Source organism: Phodopus roborovskii, unplaced genomic scaffold (assembly GCF_943737965.1).
Source record: "Phodopus roborovskii unplaced genomic scaffold, PHOROB, whole genome shotgun sequence".
NCBI classification, from domain to species: Eukaryota; Metazoa; Chordata; class Mammalia; order Rodentia; family Cricetidae; genus Phodopus; species Phodopus roborovskii.
The window spans coordinates 2,125,441-2,139,910 of NW_026125059.1; the positions used below are offsets into that span (position 1 = coordinate 2,125,441).

A 14,470-nucleotide genomic window follows, 5' to 3' on the forward strand; every position below is an offset into this window, starting at 1 on the left:
ACAGTGGGGCCCGCTCTGAGGCCCGGAGAACTGCAGTCAGGCAGACTCAGAGGAAGAGGGTTCCACTGGGCGAGGCAGCAGGGCCCTGCAGCAGGCGGGTTTGGCATGTCCTGGTGTCCGAGAGAACCTTGAGCGCCCACCCTGCTCCTCATGTCCCCGCTGCACTGCAGGGCACCTAGGCCCAAGCGCAGCTGGAAATGCAGACCTAGGGAGGGGCATTCTGTCTGTCTAGTTCTTTCTCCCATTACATCTCAGTCTCTCTCTGTTTCTGTCTCTGTCTCTGTCGTTCTCTGTTTCTTTTCTCTTCTCCCTTCCTTCCTTCCTTCCTTCCTTCCTTCCTTCCTTCCTTCCTTCCTTCCTTCCTTCCTTCCTTCCTAGCTTTGGAAGCTGTCCTGGAACTCACTCTGTGGAACCAGGCTGACCTCAAACTCACAGAGCTCTGCCTGCCTCCGCCTCCTGAGTGCTGGGATTAAAGGTGTGCACCACCGCCACCTGACTCGGTCTGTTTCTTATCTCATCTCTGTCTGTCTTAGTGTCTGCTTCTTTCTGTGTGTCTCTCCTGTTTGTCTCTTTGTGGCTACCTCTCTGTCTCACTGTCTTTATTTGCATGTTTCTGTGTGCGCCTCCCCGTCTGTCTCTCCCTAAGTTTGTCCATCCATGTCTCTAGTGGCTCCTAGGGGCGCATGCTGTGTCTGGAGAGGTGTGTTGACTGTGCACTGAAGCTCATCTCAGGAGCCAGCAGCTTTGGTAAGATCCAGGAGGCTGTCCTCAGTTCCGTGTGTGTACAGTGGCAGTGTGTGGTGGGCTGAGACGGTGAGAAGGCCCCGTCCCTGCAGCCAGGACTTCCGCGGGACGGAGCCAGCGCCTTCATTGGCTGGAGGGGTGATGAAGGAAGAGGGCGTGTGTGGCTGTCAGGGAGGGGCGGATGGAGGTCCAAGCCTGCCAGGACCCTGGGGACCTGCTGTGGTTCCTTGGGCCCAGTTGTGGGCTCATCCTCTGGTGTGTGGCCTCTGTTGCAGATCCGAGCTTGCACATAGTGGAGGAGGGCAAACACAAGGTGTCCAGACTGCTCTTGACACTGAGTGGCCATGGAGGTGCATGGAGGGAGGGGCCTGTCTTCTCTCCTCTGGGTGACTGAAGTAGCAATGTTGGGAGCTCCGGCTTGGGCAACAGTGAGGGGGGGGAGATCTGTGGGCTTTCTACCTGGTTTCTGCAGAAGTGATGTCATCCTGGGACCTTGTCAGAGGAGGATACATAGGAACTGTAAGTCACAGACGCTCTGTGCTCATCGTGTGGCACCTAATTTATGTGATTTGTCTCATTATTTTGAAATTCATTGTGGTGGCATCTTGCCTTGACAGTCACCTTGTAGTAGAGGCCACGCCCTTTGGGGCGTGGTTTGAGGTGCAGACACGGACCCTTTTAAGGCACAGGAGCTGCTCTCAGGTTGCAGAGATTATCCGAAGGCAGATTGCGTTTTTTCTGGAGCAGGGTATATTTTGGAACAGAGGCCCGCCCTTCGCTTAATGCCAGGACTAAAGCTCTATGCCTGTGCTGTACACATGGCAGCAGAGTGATCTCCACAGGCTGAAGGTGGAAGGCCTGAAAACGTGGAGGTACTGATGCTTCTAGTCGTAAGATTACCGAAGATGCAGAGGAAGGAAGTCCAAGGAGGCCCAGCTCTAGCTGTCTCCGGCCCGGGACAGCCTGCCGACAGCTGCCTCGTCCCAGAAGTCTGAAAGCAATTTTGGAGATGTCCTGAAGCACAGGGCAGATAGAATGTTCTAGTGGGAAATCAGAGGACTTGATAGGGCTCTCAAGTCAAGGCCTCAGGGAGGGAAGGAAGCAGAAAGCAGAAACTCCTCAGCCCAGGGGCTTTCTCTTATAGACCATGATAATTAAAAGTGAATCTGTCTAATCTTGGAAGAAGTAGGTTTAATCAGTGAGTGGCTTCCTTCTGCGGCCCATGAGGAAGCAATGTGCTCCGCTTCAGGGCTGAGTCCCGGGTCATCTGCCACCCAGGGAAAGAGACAGGGCGAGTGAGATGGGCTATGCCTGCTCTGTCTTTCTCCCAACCTTCAATCCCACATCTTGCTGAGCCCCTCTCTGGCCTTGGGCACAGATGTCTTTCAAGGACATATTCTAGAAGCGGTGTATGCTTGAGGCAGGCAGGGGGCAAGAGGCAGCCACAGGAGGTGGCTGGAAAGGGCGGGGACGTGGCCTGCCAGAGTGGTCTTTGCCACAGCTTTGTCAAATGTGATCTAGGCTTTACAGAGTGGGGCACGGCCCCTGGGAGCCAAGCCGAGCATTTCCTACTACCTTCTTGAGTCTGTGCACCTGAGCCAAGCCTCAGCCGCAAACAGCCCGTCAGCCCCCAGAATGATGTCCAGGGCAGAGACCAGCTCCAACTCTCTTTCCTACAGTTGTTCAGCCTGTGAACAAAACCATCTTCCTGCTCAAAAGGGACTCGATAACTTTCCAGCTCGGGCTCCGGAGGGATTCTCTTTCTCCACCCAAGCTAATAACATGGCTTGTGTCCTCACTCCCTCTCCCTGACCTTGGCCTCCGCCATGTGAGAGGCAAAGCGGGGTGCTCAGATGGCGTCTCCTGGCACAGACGGGGAGGCGCTGTTGGCGCTGACCTCACCGCTGCTTTTCCCCACAGCCCGTGTCTGGCTCTGAGAACCTGGAGACCCAATCTTCCTCAGAGGGGCAGGGCCATGAAGATTCACTTGTCCCTCAGCTTAGGACTGTGTGCACTCCCCCAGAACTTGGGCCGTGTCTATGCCAGCCATTTCTGTTTTCCCGGCACCTCACACAGGGTGGAAGGATGGCTGGGTGGTTAGGATGGGTAGCGGGTGGGTTAGTAGACCACGGATGCATAAGTAGACAGGTGAACGAACAGGCAGGTGGACCGATGAATAAGTAGGTGGCTGGATGGGCAGATGGTATACGAGTAAGTAGTAAGATATTTACTACCGTAGATGGATAGGTGGGGGATGGGATGGCGAGTAGACGGTGAGTGTGATGTGGATGAACGGACAGATGAGGAATGAAGTGAGTAGATGGGGGGGTATCTGGAAGGATAATGGTTTTTCTTGAAGTGTCTGTGAGGAGGGACATCTGGAGAGTTGAAACCAGGTGCTGTGAGCCTGACCGGGGTCATTTTTGTGTCCTAGCTCTTCCTCAGAAGCTACGGGATGTGCAAAAGCTCCTGCTCAGTGTACTATAAACTGCAGCCACAGGCTCAGGTAACCACCTTGGGGCAGGAGACTTTTGTGACCCAGGAAGGACAATCGGTCAGACCTTTCAGCAGAGCTCTCTGCTCCTTGAGACTCTTTGGGGGTTGGTAGAAAGGTCAGACTCAACCTCCTGTAATACCCCCATCCCCCAATAGATGGGCAGCAGCAGCTTCAGGGCCAGGCTGTGCCTTTGTCTGAGGATATAGTGTGGACAACCTCAAAAATCCTTGTGCACACAGAGCCTCCTTGCTGCGAGGGGAGATGAATGATCAGTCCTGAACAAATGGCCATCAGACCCAGGAAGCAGGGTCATCCTGCAATCAGCACAGAGCCGGAGCAACAACTTGCAGCAATTAATCTGACAGCAGGGGCAGAAGCTGAGAATTCCACCTTTGTTCTCGGACGATTGTCAAAGAGCTGGGCATTCAACATCTGTGCATTTAGCCACAGGCTCACACAACACCCCGACCACATCTCTGTTCTATCCACTGGATAGAGCAGACGTCATCCTAACCATGTCTCAGCTGGGATCTTGTCACGCCAGGGAGTCCAGAGTCCAGGGTGAACCTCAGTGACTTGCCTGAGGCTCACAAAGGTCAAGTGCTGGTCCTGGCCTCACAGGGGCTGGGGCAGAGGCCAGGGGACAGGCCACAGTGTCACTTGGCCATCCATCAGAGAGAAAGAGAGAGAGGGGGGAACTGGGCTGCCTCTCTCTTGTCCGAGGCTAGTGGGGACAAGGAGGAAGCTGAGAGACCTCTTTTCTTCCTCTTCCTCCTGTCTGAGAGGCTCTTGTCTTAGAGGCTCCCAGAGAGATGGCTGTAAAGGCAGATGGCCTAACCTGGGAAGTGCAGATTTAAAGCCCAATCTGACCTGCCAGTCCTGGGGTTGGGCCTGACAATCAGGCTTTGATCTTCTGCTGGGCAAGTCTGATCTGGTAGATGCTGGGGTCCTCCTGTGCTTTAGGACCCTGTGGCCAGGCAGAAGTGTGCGCTGCTGCTGCCACACTACCAGGGTGGAAGGGTGTGGTGTAGGAGAAACTGTGGCCAACCTACCCAAGCCCCAAGCCGCCCTGCCCCCGGTGCCTAGGGCAGCCGCATGCCATGAGCATGTGTGGCAGGCACTTCCTCCCTGAGCCAAGCCTGCCTCTATGCCCAGAGACTGCTGGTGGAGAGACACCTGACCCAGAGTCACCAGTAAGGAAAGGACAACGTAGCAGAACCAGCCACCTGAGCCAATGGGACCTTGAGAGGGGGCATAAAGGCGGGTCTGATTCCTTAATAAAGGAGTCTGCAGCACACTCTGCCACTCTCAGAGTCACCCACAACAGTATGGAGGGGTATGAAACATTGTAGTCCGAATGAAAGGGTGTGGGAGGGTGGGCAGTCTATAAGGCACCCGCTACTGCTATGTTCCATATATGGACACTTACATGGTAAGAGGCTCTTTCCTCCCGGTCCATGGGCCGAGTGACATACATCCGGCCAGACATGGAGTCGATGCTGAAGACCTCCATAGGGGGCTGGTCGGCCCCCACACCTGTGATGCTGTACCGGATGGGGATGTCATTGTCCTTGTCAGATCTGATCTGAAAGACACAGGATGGAGATGTGAGCCTGCTGCAGGGCAGAGCTGACGCAGTCATCCCAACTCCTGGAGGGCCTGACGCTTGGCCACATTTTCAGAGCACCGTGGATCACGGCTGGAACAGCCCAGCAGCGTCTCTCTCATACCGAATTACGCTATTCTCTTCCCCAACAAAGCAACCAGTGTCTCTGCCCTAAGGACCACACGTTCCTCTGGTGGTCAGACATCCTAGAGGAAAAGAGCCAATCCAGTCTGAACAGGTTTCAGGTACATGTACAATAAGATAACCATGCCCTAGTGTGATCCTTGAGAGAAAAATCCTGATTTACCACCTAATGCCTATGCATGTGGTTAAAATATTCCACAAAAGGCCCAAGTTTCCATATGTCAATCAAAAGTTTATGAGAGCAGAAACTAACCCACACCCCACCCACACCCCACCCACACCCCACCCACACCCCCCCCCCCCCCCCCCCCCCCCCCCCCCCCCCCCCCCCCCCCCCCACCCCACACCCACCCCACCCCACCCACACCCCCCCCACACCCCACCCACCCCACCCACACCCACCCACACCCCCCCCCCCCCCCCCCCCCCCCCCCCCCCCCCCCCCCCCCCCCCCCCCCCCCCCCCCCCCCCCCCCCCCCCCCCCCCCCCCCCCCCCCCCCCCCCCCCCCCCCCCCCCCCCCCCCCCCCCCCCCCCCCCCCCCCCCCCCCCCCCCCCCCCCCCCCCCCCCCCCCCCCCCCCCCCCACCCCAACCCACACCCCCCACCCCCACCCACACCCCACCCACACCCCACCCACACCCTACCCTATAACCAATTTCTCCAGGAGTACACAGCTCTTGAGCACACTGACTCACACCTGCAGCTCCCTGTCTAAGTGTCCCTTGCATTTTATCTTCTGAATAAAAGCCCTTGCTACTTTGGTGTTTATGTATGGTTCTTCAATCCTTTGAAGATGCAAGAACCAGAGATTCATCAGGACCAGACAGCAACCGCTGGTAGCAGAAGGGCAGTCAGTGGACGGGGTGGGGGTTACCGAGTGCCATCAACCTCATGTCCAGGGGCTCATCAGGTGACAGGGACATACAAGGTACAATATTTCAAGATTTTTTTACCTTTATTTCTTTGAGATAGGGGCTCATGTAGCTCAGGTTAGCTCAAACCTGTTATGTAGCTGAGAATGACTTTGAATTCTTGACACCACACGTGGAACCGACCCCAAGAGAGAAGTGTGTTGCCACCGACATAGCAGAAAGGAGTTGGAGATCTGAAGAGCACTTTGACATCAGACATGGAGATGCAGAATCTGGGGTTTGTCCCGCTGGCTTTTGGTCTTGCTTTGGTCCAGTATTTCCTCCCTACGCTCCCTTTCCTCCCTTTTGGGATGGTAATGTACATTCTGTGCCCTTGTGTGTTGGAAGCATGTGGTCTGCTTTTTGACTTTGATTTTACGGGGGGAAGAAATTGCCTTGAGTCTTAGAAGAGACTCTGAACTTTTAGACAGTGTTGAGATTGCATTTTGGTATGGCTAGAACCTGTGTGGGCCAGGAGGTGGAATGCGGCGGTTTGAAGAAGGCCCCCATAGGTTCTTGAGGCCCCCATAGGTTCTTATGTTTGAATTCTTGGTCATCTGGAAGTGAAACTGTTTGATAGGATTGGAAGGATTAGAGGTGTGGCCTTGTTACAGGAAGTAACTCTTCGCCTATGGATCACGATGTAGCTCTCAGTTAAGCCTGCCTGCTATGCTGCCATGATCCTGTCATAATGATAATGAACTAAGCCTCTGAAACTGTGAGTGAGCCCCTCATTAAATGCTTTCCTTCAGAAGAGTTGCCTGGTCATGGTGTCTTTTCACAGTAATAGAACAGTGACCTAGTCATCTACATGACTAAATATATAAACACAACTGCTGAGTCTGCTTAGTGTTGCTTGTATGTATTTTTATTTGGGGGGAGGGGGCTGACCATTGGGACTAGATAACCATTTTGGACACTCAACTCTAGGGAAGATTAAGTTTCCATCTCTCAGCAGCTTTTAATTGATTGCAGCTCTTCATCTAGAGAGGGTCCCATGTGATTTTCATGCTGGCATGTCAAACGAAGAGTGCTTTCTTCCTTTCTTCTTTCCTCCCTCTCTCCCTCCCTCTTTCCCTGCCCCCTCCCTCCTCCCCTCCCTTCCTTTCTTCCTGAGACAGAGCCTCACTATACAGTCTAGGCTGGCCTAGAACTTGCAATGTGTGTAGACCAGGCTAGTCTCAAGAGATCCATCTGCCTCTGTCTCCTGAGTGCAGGGATTAAAGGTGTTCCCCACCATGCGCAGCTGACAATACATTTTTTAAACCCAGCATTTACCACGGTTGAACCAGGGCTGGTTGAGGTAGAACGAGGTCACTAACACCAGTCACCAAGAGCAACAGCATGATTCTCTGGCATTGTAACAGTGGGCAGAAGTCCTTTACCTACTGGGGGAACATGGCGTTTTCACCATACAGCCATCATGTAGTCAGGGCAAACCTACAACTGCTTGTGTTGGCTCTGGGAGAGGAAGCAGGCAAGACAGCCTGTGGGGTTCAGGGTCCCCAATGCCCCTGCTTATGCTTCCATGACAAGGGACAGGGCTTCCGAGAATAGGACTAGAATAGGTCAGGGTTGGGTAGTAGACATCTAGGCTCTCCTGCTGGCTAAGCTGGAGCCATTGCTTCATTCGGGTGCTGGTGATGCCATATAAGCTTGTGGCGTCTGGTCCAGACACAGCAGAAAAAAAATCTACATGGAGCTGAGTTACCCTACGTGCTGCCTTGGTGAGGAGTAGTCTCCGTGAGCCTGTCTGTTCTCCATCCTTGCAGAGGTCCACGGGGTTTAGTAACTAGGGGCATGGAGAGTCTAGAGGACAGAGAGCAGAGCCTGCCCTATGTGTGAGCTCTTGGTGCCTGAAGGGTGAGGGGTAGTTCCCACAGAGGTGCCGTGGCAGCATGCACACTGAGACAGGCCTGGAGTGCCCTGGGCAGGTGCCCTGGGTGGGAGTGCTGGCTTTGTGCTTGCACTGGATGGAGGGGACACACGGAGCCAAGGGATAGCAGCCGTCGGTCCCTGTGGCCCCAGGAAAGGTGCTGCTGCTTCATGTGTGGTTACTGTTCCGTCCTTCTGGCTACAGGGACATGCAGTTATTTAATTATAGCTGTACTGGAAAGAATCCACCACACAGTTAAAGGCTTTTTTGTTTGTTTGTTTTTGCGTTTTAAAGGAAACTCGTTGTGTTTGGGTCATCTTCTGGGCCGCTCAAAAGTGTCTTCTGAATTACAGCAGCAGTGAGCCACCGAGCATGTGTCCAGGGGCTCTTTGCACAGACCTTGGAATGCTCCGATTTTCTCATAGTTTACCTTGTGGAGAAGAAATACTGTGTGGAGGAAGCGAGCAGGCCAGGGGAGAGCACGTTCCTGTGATTTGTGTCTGGAGAATGAGGAAAACCCTGCAGACATGGACGCTGAGTGGGGAGTAGAAGCGTGGACAGCCCTCCCTCCCACCCCCTCCCTGCTGAGTGGGGAGTAGAAGCGTGGACAGCCCTCCCTCCCACCCCCTCCCTGCTGAGGGGCCGCCGAGAATTGCTCGGGCTCCTTTGCATTTGTTATTAGAGGACAGAACAGATGGTAAAAGGTTAGTTTAAAGTGATGTCTGTGTTAAAATAATGTACGGCACCGGCGTTTGTGTTCGTTCACCTGGGGATGGTAGCAGGGCCGCTCTGTCCTCAGGAAACGGTGGAAGGAGGGAGGTCCCAGAACCTCCCATACACAGTGTTTGCTTGCCTTGCTCAAATGAACTTGAAGCTGGAGAAAGTCACCGTGTGGCTTCCAGCTGCAGACACCTGGGGTTTATTCTCAGTGTATTCAACTGAGAAAGCAGGGGGGTGGAATCACATCTGGATCCCAGATGTGTGTGTAAGGGGTGAGGATGCAGAGAGGGAGGGAGGGAGGGAGGAAGGGAGGGAGGTCTATTCAGAAGAGGCCCTCACCCCGGGGCCAAAAGTACAGAGCATGCCAGGCCCTATGGGGACATAGGAGGACATAGTCTCCTGTCACTCCATAGTTACACATCTGGACAAAGGCTGCCAGTGAGAAGAGAGACTGTGAGGGTGTGGGCAGCGCAGGGCAAGAGAGACTCAGACCATCACACCCAAACTTGGCTCATCTGTTCTTATCTGCAGCCAGTTATGGACACAGACATCCTGCACACAGATGCATAAGCACAACGCACGCGCACACACACACGCACACACACACACACATACACACACACACACGGTACTATATATATATATATATATATATATATATATACACACACACACACATACACAAACATGCATGCTCAAACACAGACAGTACAAAATCCATGCAACACACACACACACACACACAAGTCCATACAAGCCTCCATGCCCGCACCATGGCCTCTCCTCTGGGCACTGGCCTCTGAAGGACTTGGATATTCCGTGGCTAATGGTTCTGTCACTCACAGGCCTCCCTGGTCCCTGCCCTGGCATTTCAAAAGATGCTTAGATAATCCTCAGGATCAAGCCTGTCCAGCAGGACATGGATCTCTGGTGAGGTGTTTCTGTGCTTTCTTCTTGTACCGTATTAAACCCAGAGATTTTCCCGGGAGAACAGGTTGCAATTTCTCATTTTTGGTTCCCGCTGGGAGTCTGCATGGCCTGCAGCAGCTACTTCTTCTTCGAGTGAAGGGCTCCGAGTCGTGACAGCTGCGCCTCCCCCACCCCTCTGCCCACATGCCAGCATGGAGACGGGTGGATTTACTCTTGGTTGTAACTGCAGCCAGCAAGACCGTAGCTGGCCAGGAAAGGCAATTTTCTTTAAAAACCCGTCTCTCACTGAAGCCCAGAGGTAAGAAGATGTTTGCATCTAAACACATTTGCAGCTTCCCGTGGTCTCAGCCATGCGCACATAAAGCTCTAATAGTCTTGGTGCTTAAACTTGATCCCACAGCTGACAGAGAATCAGGTTTTCTTGGTATTCTGCATCCACTCTCTTTTGCTTTTCGCAGATGCTTCTGCCTCCGCTTCCCCTTCTCTGTCTCATTGTCAGCAAGCACTAGCAATGATTCTCATACCTTGCTGGGACTTGGGGATCCAATAGGGCAGCCTGACCCCCAAAGTGGCACATCTGGTCCTGGAAGGTGTATGCAGCAGGTGCCTCATAATTACTAGATGAGCAAATGGAACCTGGACTCACACCCCAAGGTCAGGGTAGACAGATAAGGACATCCAGGTCACTCACCATCCTGTTGGGAAGCCGTGGCTGCCAAAGCCCTAAGAAAGGCTTCTTGAAGGACAGCAGGGTCACCCTGTGGCCCAGAGGATGGGGAGTGTGCAGGCTACAGAGAGGCGGGGAGAGAAGGCTGACACAACCCGAAGCTTGCTGAGGCCGGAGGGGTGCTGGGGGCCCTGTTGGCCAAGAGCAGTTCCAGCAGCTACTCTCCAATCTACGCGTTATCTCTGGGCTCACGTCCTTTTGAAGAATCGTGTCTCTCCACCTAATGTGTCCACATCAGGATGCAGTAGCCTGGCCATCTGCTCTCACAACAGCTCAGCGGCCCACCCTGAGGAGGAGCTAGCTGTCCAGGAATCTCTAGCCCTTCAAAAGAGACCCACAGCTAAACATTAGAAAGAGCTTGAGGGATCCTGCAGAAGAGGGGGCGAAAGGATTGTAGGACCCAGTGGTGCCAAGGACACCACAAGAAAACCCACAGAATCAACTAACCTGGGCTCACAGGGGCTCACAGAGACAACCAGGGAGCCTGCATGGGACTGGCCTGGCCCTCTGCATATATGTGACAGTTGTGTAGCTTGGTCTTCTTGTGGGACGGACACCTAGCAGTGGGAGCTGGAATTGTCTCTGACTCTTTGCTGGCTTTTGGGACCCTACTCCTCATACTGGGTTGCCTTGTCCAGCCTTACTTACTTTTACTGTAAGCGGATGTGGCATGTTTTGGGAAGTGATTGTGAAATCGCAGGCCCTTGGAACTTGCTGCACCATCTCATTGAAGAGCCCTTTGCTGGTTGTGGAGTGCTCAGCCCTAAACAGGATGTCTATATCACCCACGTCAGGGCTCAGGGAACCCTGTGGGAGAGGGTCAGAAAGAATATAGGAGCTGGAGAATGAGGAAGAGTGCTGTGAAATGCTGTTAGCAGCAATGGTTACATGCACAACTTCCAGCCTTCAACATTTCATTATGGGTGGGGTGGAGCTAATGAGGCCACACCCCTCCCTGAGAAGCCAGCAGCACTTAGTGGTTGCCAGGGGAGGCAGGGTCATTTTCTTCAGAAGTCACTGTTAATTGCCCATGCTCCAATGACTACCTATCTTAGGGTTACTATTGCTGTGATGAGATAGCATGACTGTGGAATCTCTTTTAAAGGAAAATATTTAATTGGGGCTGCCTTAGAGTTTCAGAGGTTTAGTCCATTGTTGTCATGGCGGGAAACATGGCAGCGTGTAGGCAGACGTGGTCCTAGAGAAGGAGCTGAGAGTTCTACATCTGAATCCACAAGCAGCAGGAAGAGAGTGCCACGCTGAGACCTTAAAGCTCACCTCCATAGTGACACACTTCCTCCAACAAGGCCACACCCACTCCAACAAGGCCATGCCTCCTAATAGTGCCATTCCCTCTGAGCCTATGGGGGCCATTTTTATTTAAATCACCATACTACCCCCACCCACTCTCATGCAAGCAACCTTGAATCACAAAAAGGATCACAGAAAAACCAACCATCTAACCAGCTTAACCATCTAGTCAGCCAACTAACCAGCCAACTACCAAGACGACATACAAGGAAGATGGGGACGTGTGGAGAAGAAGATGTTTGGTCGGAGGGGGATGGGAGGGCAATGGGGAGGGTGAAAATGACCAAAATGCATCGTAGACACACATGGGGTTGCATCGTAGACACGCATGGGATTGCATCATAGACACGCATGGGATTGCATCATAGACACGCATGGGATTGCATCATAGACACGCATGGGGTTGCATCGTAGACACGCATGGGGTTGCATCGTAGACACGCATGTGGTTGCATTGTAGACACGCATGGGGTTGCATCGTAGACACGCATGGGGTTGCATCGTAGACACGCATGGGGTTGCATCGTAGACACGCATGGGGTTGCATTGTAGACACGCATGGGGTTGCATTGTAGACAGGCGTGGGATTGCATCATAGACACGCATGGGATTGCTAAAGGAGAAAGCAGTTGGACACAGCTGGCTGATACAACGGCTCTCATCAACCGAATGGCACAAACACGTGGCCTTGCATTTTGGACATTGTTGAAGGGACCTGAAGTGTTCTGGCACTTCATGAAGCATTTCCCATGCACAATGAATGACATTGACATTGAGCTTTCACTTATTTTTCACATAGGTTCTTGTAGTAGAAACCCCAGCGTGTGATGGGAACGGGAGGGAAAGGCATGCGTGGCAGAGCACGGCAGCCATCGCTTGTGCACGCACGCTATTCACAATTGCGTCGAGTTTCATAAATCATGGGAGAAGCTCTCAAAGTCACATGAATACTAATGAAAGCCATGAGTATGTTGTTATACAATTTGCCCGGTGAGGAAGAGGGAGTTAGTTGCTGTCAGAGATGCCCTTCAGGTTGTATCAAATTAATAAGGCCAGGCTCTCTTAATTTCTAGTAGGGTTTGGGTGGGCCTTATCACCGACAGTGGGATGGCAGTGTGTGTGTGTGTGTGTGAGCATGCGTGTGTGTGAGTGTGTGTATATGTGTGTGTGAGTGTGTGTGAGTGTGAGTATGTGTGAGTGTGAGTGTGTGTATGTGTGTGAGAGTGTGAGTGTGTGTATGTGTGTGGTTGTGTGTGTATGTGTGTATGTGTGAGTATGTGTGAGTGTGTGTGCGTGTGTGAGTGTGTGTGGTTGTGTGTATGTGTGTGTATGTGTGTATGTGTGTGTGAGTGTGTGTGCGTGTATGTACGTGTGTGTGTGGGTGTGTGTATGTGTGTGTATGTGTGTGTATGTGTGTATGTGTGTGTGTGTGCGTGCGTGCGTGTGTGTGTGTGCGTGTGTGTGCGCACGCCTGGCCTGCTGGCACACAAAGGCCTAATTAACTTTCGGGTCATTGTCATTCCCCCATTGGGAGATGGTCAAAGTGCCCTGCCCTCCCTAGCCAGTAGGAGCACAGCGTGGCCTCTGGCATCATTCCTCAGGCACACCTCCCTTGTTATTTTGAGATGAGGTTTCTCACTGGCCTGGAGCTGCCTGAGGTGGCGAGGCTGGCCAGGCCAGTGAGCTCCAGGGACCCGCCCTCTCTGCCTCTCTAGCACTGGGTTACAAGCACAACCCACTACACCTGCTGCTGCTGCTGCTGCTTGTGTGGGTTCTGGGGGCCCCGCTGGTGTTTGTACTTGCAAGGCTTTAGTCTCAGGGCACACGCAGGCATACACACAAATGATCATGCCTTGAGTCGTGTGAACAATTTCCTTGTGTGCAGCGAGGTCTGGGACTCGCTGGGCCTTTGCCTTTCGTTTTCAGGAGCTTCTTTTAAAGACACAATTTAAAAAACAACTTGGTAAACAAAGCGAAATTATTAAAGCCAAACTCAGCAAGCAGATTTACCACATTTACTCTGACTGCCCGGTGCTGGGCGTGTCCTTTCTCAAGCAGCGTCTGCCTATTTGCAGACACAAGGGTAGAGGCCAGCCCACTCCTTAGATAATTTGCAGCAGCTCTGCATTCTTCTACTTTGCTTCTGTTTGTGTGTGTGCATGGGCATGCGTTCATGTGTGTGCATGTGGAGGTCAGAGGTGGACACCAGGTATCTCCTTAACTGTCCTCTGCCTTATTTTTCACGACATGGTCTCTTACTGAACTGGCATTCAGCGATTTAGCTAGTATGATCATCCAGCAAACTGCAGCGATCCCCCTGTATCTACATTTCTAGCTCTGGGATCAGGGCACATGCTGCCACGTTTGGCTTTGTATGTCAGTGCTGGGACTTGAACTCAGGTCTTCACAGTTGCCCAGAAGCAACACTTTATCAACAAAGCCATCTCCCCAGACAGCTTTGCCTTCTTAATTTTTTTTTTTTTCTGAAAAGTCTTGCTACGTAGTCAAGACTGGCCTCAAAATCATGATCTTTCTGAATCTACTTTGTGAGTGCTGGATTACAGGCGTGTACCACCGCACCCGGCTTTCCACTGTACTTCCCTGCTTTGATAGATCTGATAGAGGTTTTGTTAGACTCCTCAGAGGACCAGGAGACATCTGGACCAGAAAGGATGGAAGAACAGTGCGTGTTGACTCTGTCACCCAACAGAGCAAGGACAGCAGCCTGTTCAGATAGACACGGGATCAGGAAGGTGACAGGGGCTTCTGGGCTGCCTGCAGCAAGCAGTGTCTCCGGGACTGGGCGCATTCGCAGGGATGGAGTCATGCTTCGCACGATGCCCTCCCAAGAGCGGTGCTTTTGAAGGTCTGCTAAGATGCTCCCTGTCAATTTATGTCACATTTGCACCTGTGGACATTTTTCTGGGCTCTCTCTGTCCTGTCTTTGTCCCTGTGTCTCAGCACAGATGGCCATGTCCAATAGACGTGAGTTTAGATAAGGGCA

The 14,470-nt window shown here is 52.8% G+C and overlaps 1 protein-coding gene across 1 annotated transcript in view; it reads right to left on the bottom strand.

Annotated features, from left to right (window-relative positions):
- Positions 1–14,470, bottom strand: part of Cdh4 (cadherin 4) — a 474,888-nt gene that overhangs the window by 55,887 nt on the left and 404,531 nt on the right. Inside the window, exon 5 of the mRNA XM_051185090.1 lies at positions 4,671–4,826. Within this exon, the coding sequence (XP_051041047.1) occupies positions 4,671–4,826 (156 nt within the window). The remainder of the gene's footprint in view (positions 1–4,670; positions 4,827–14,470) is intronic.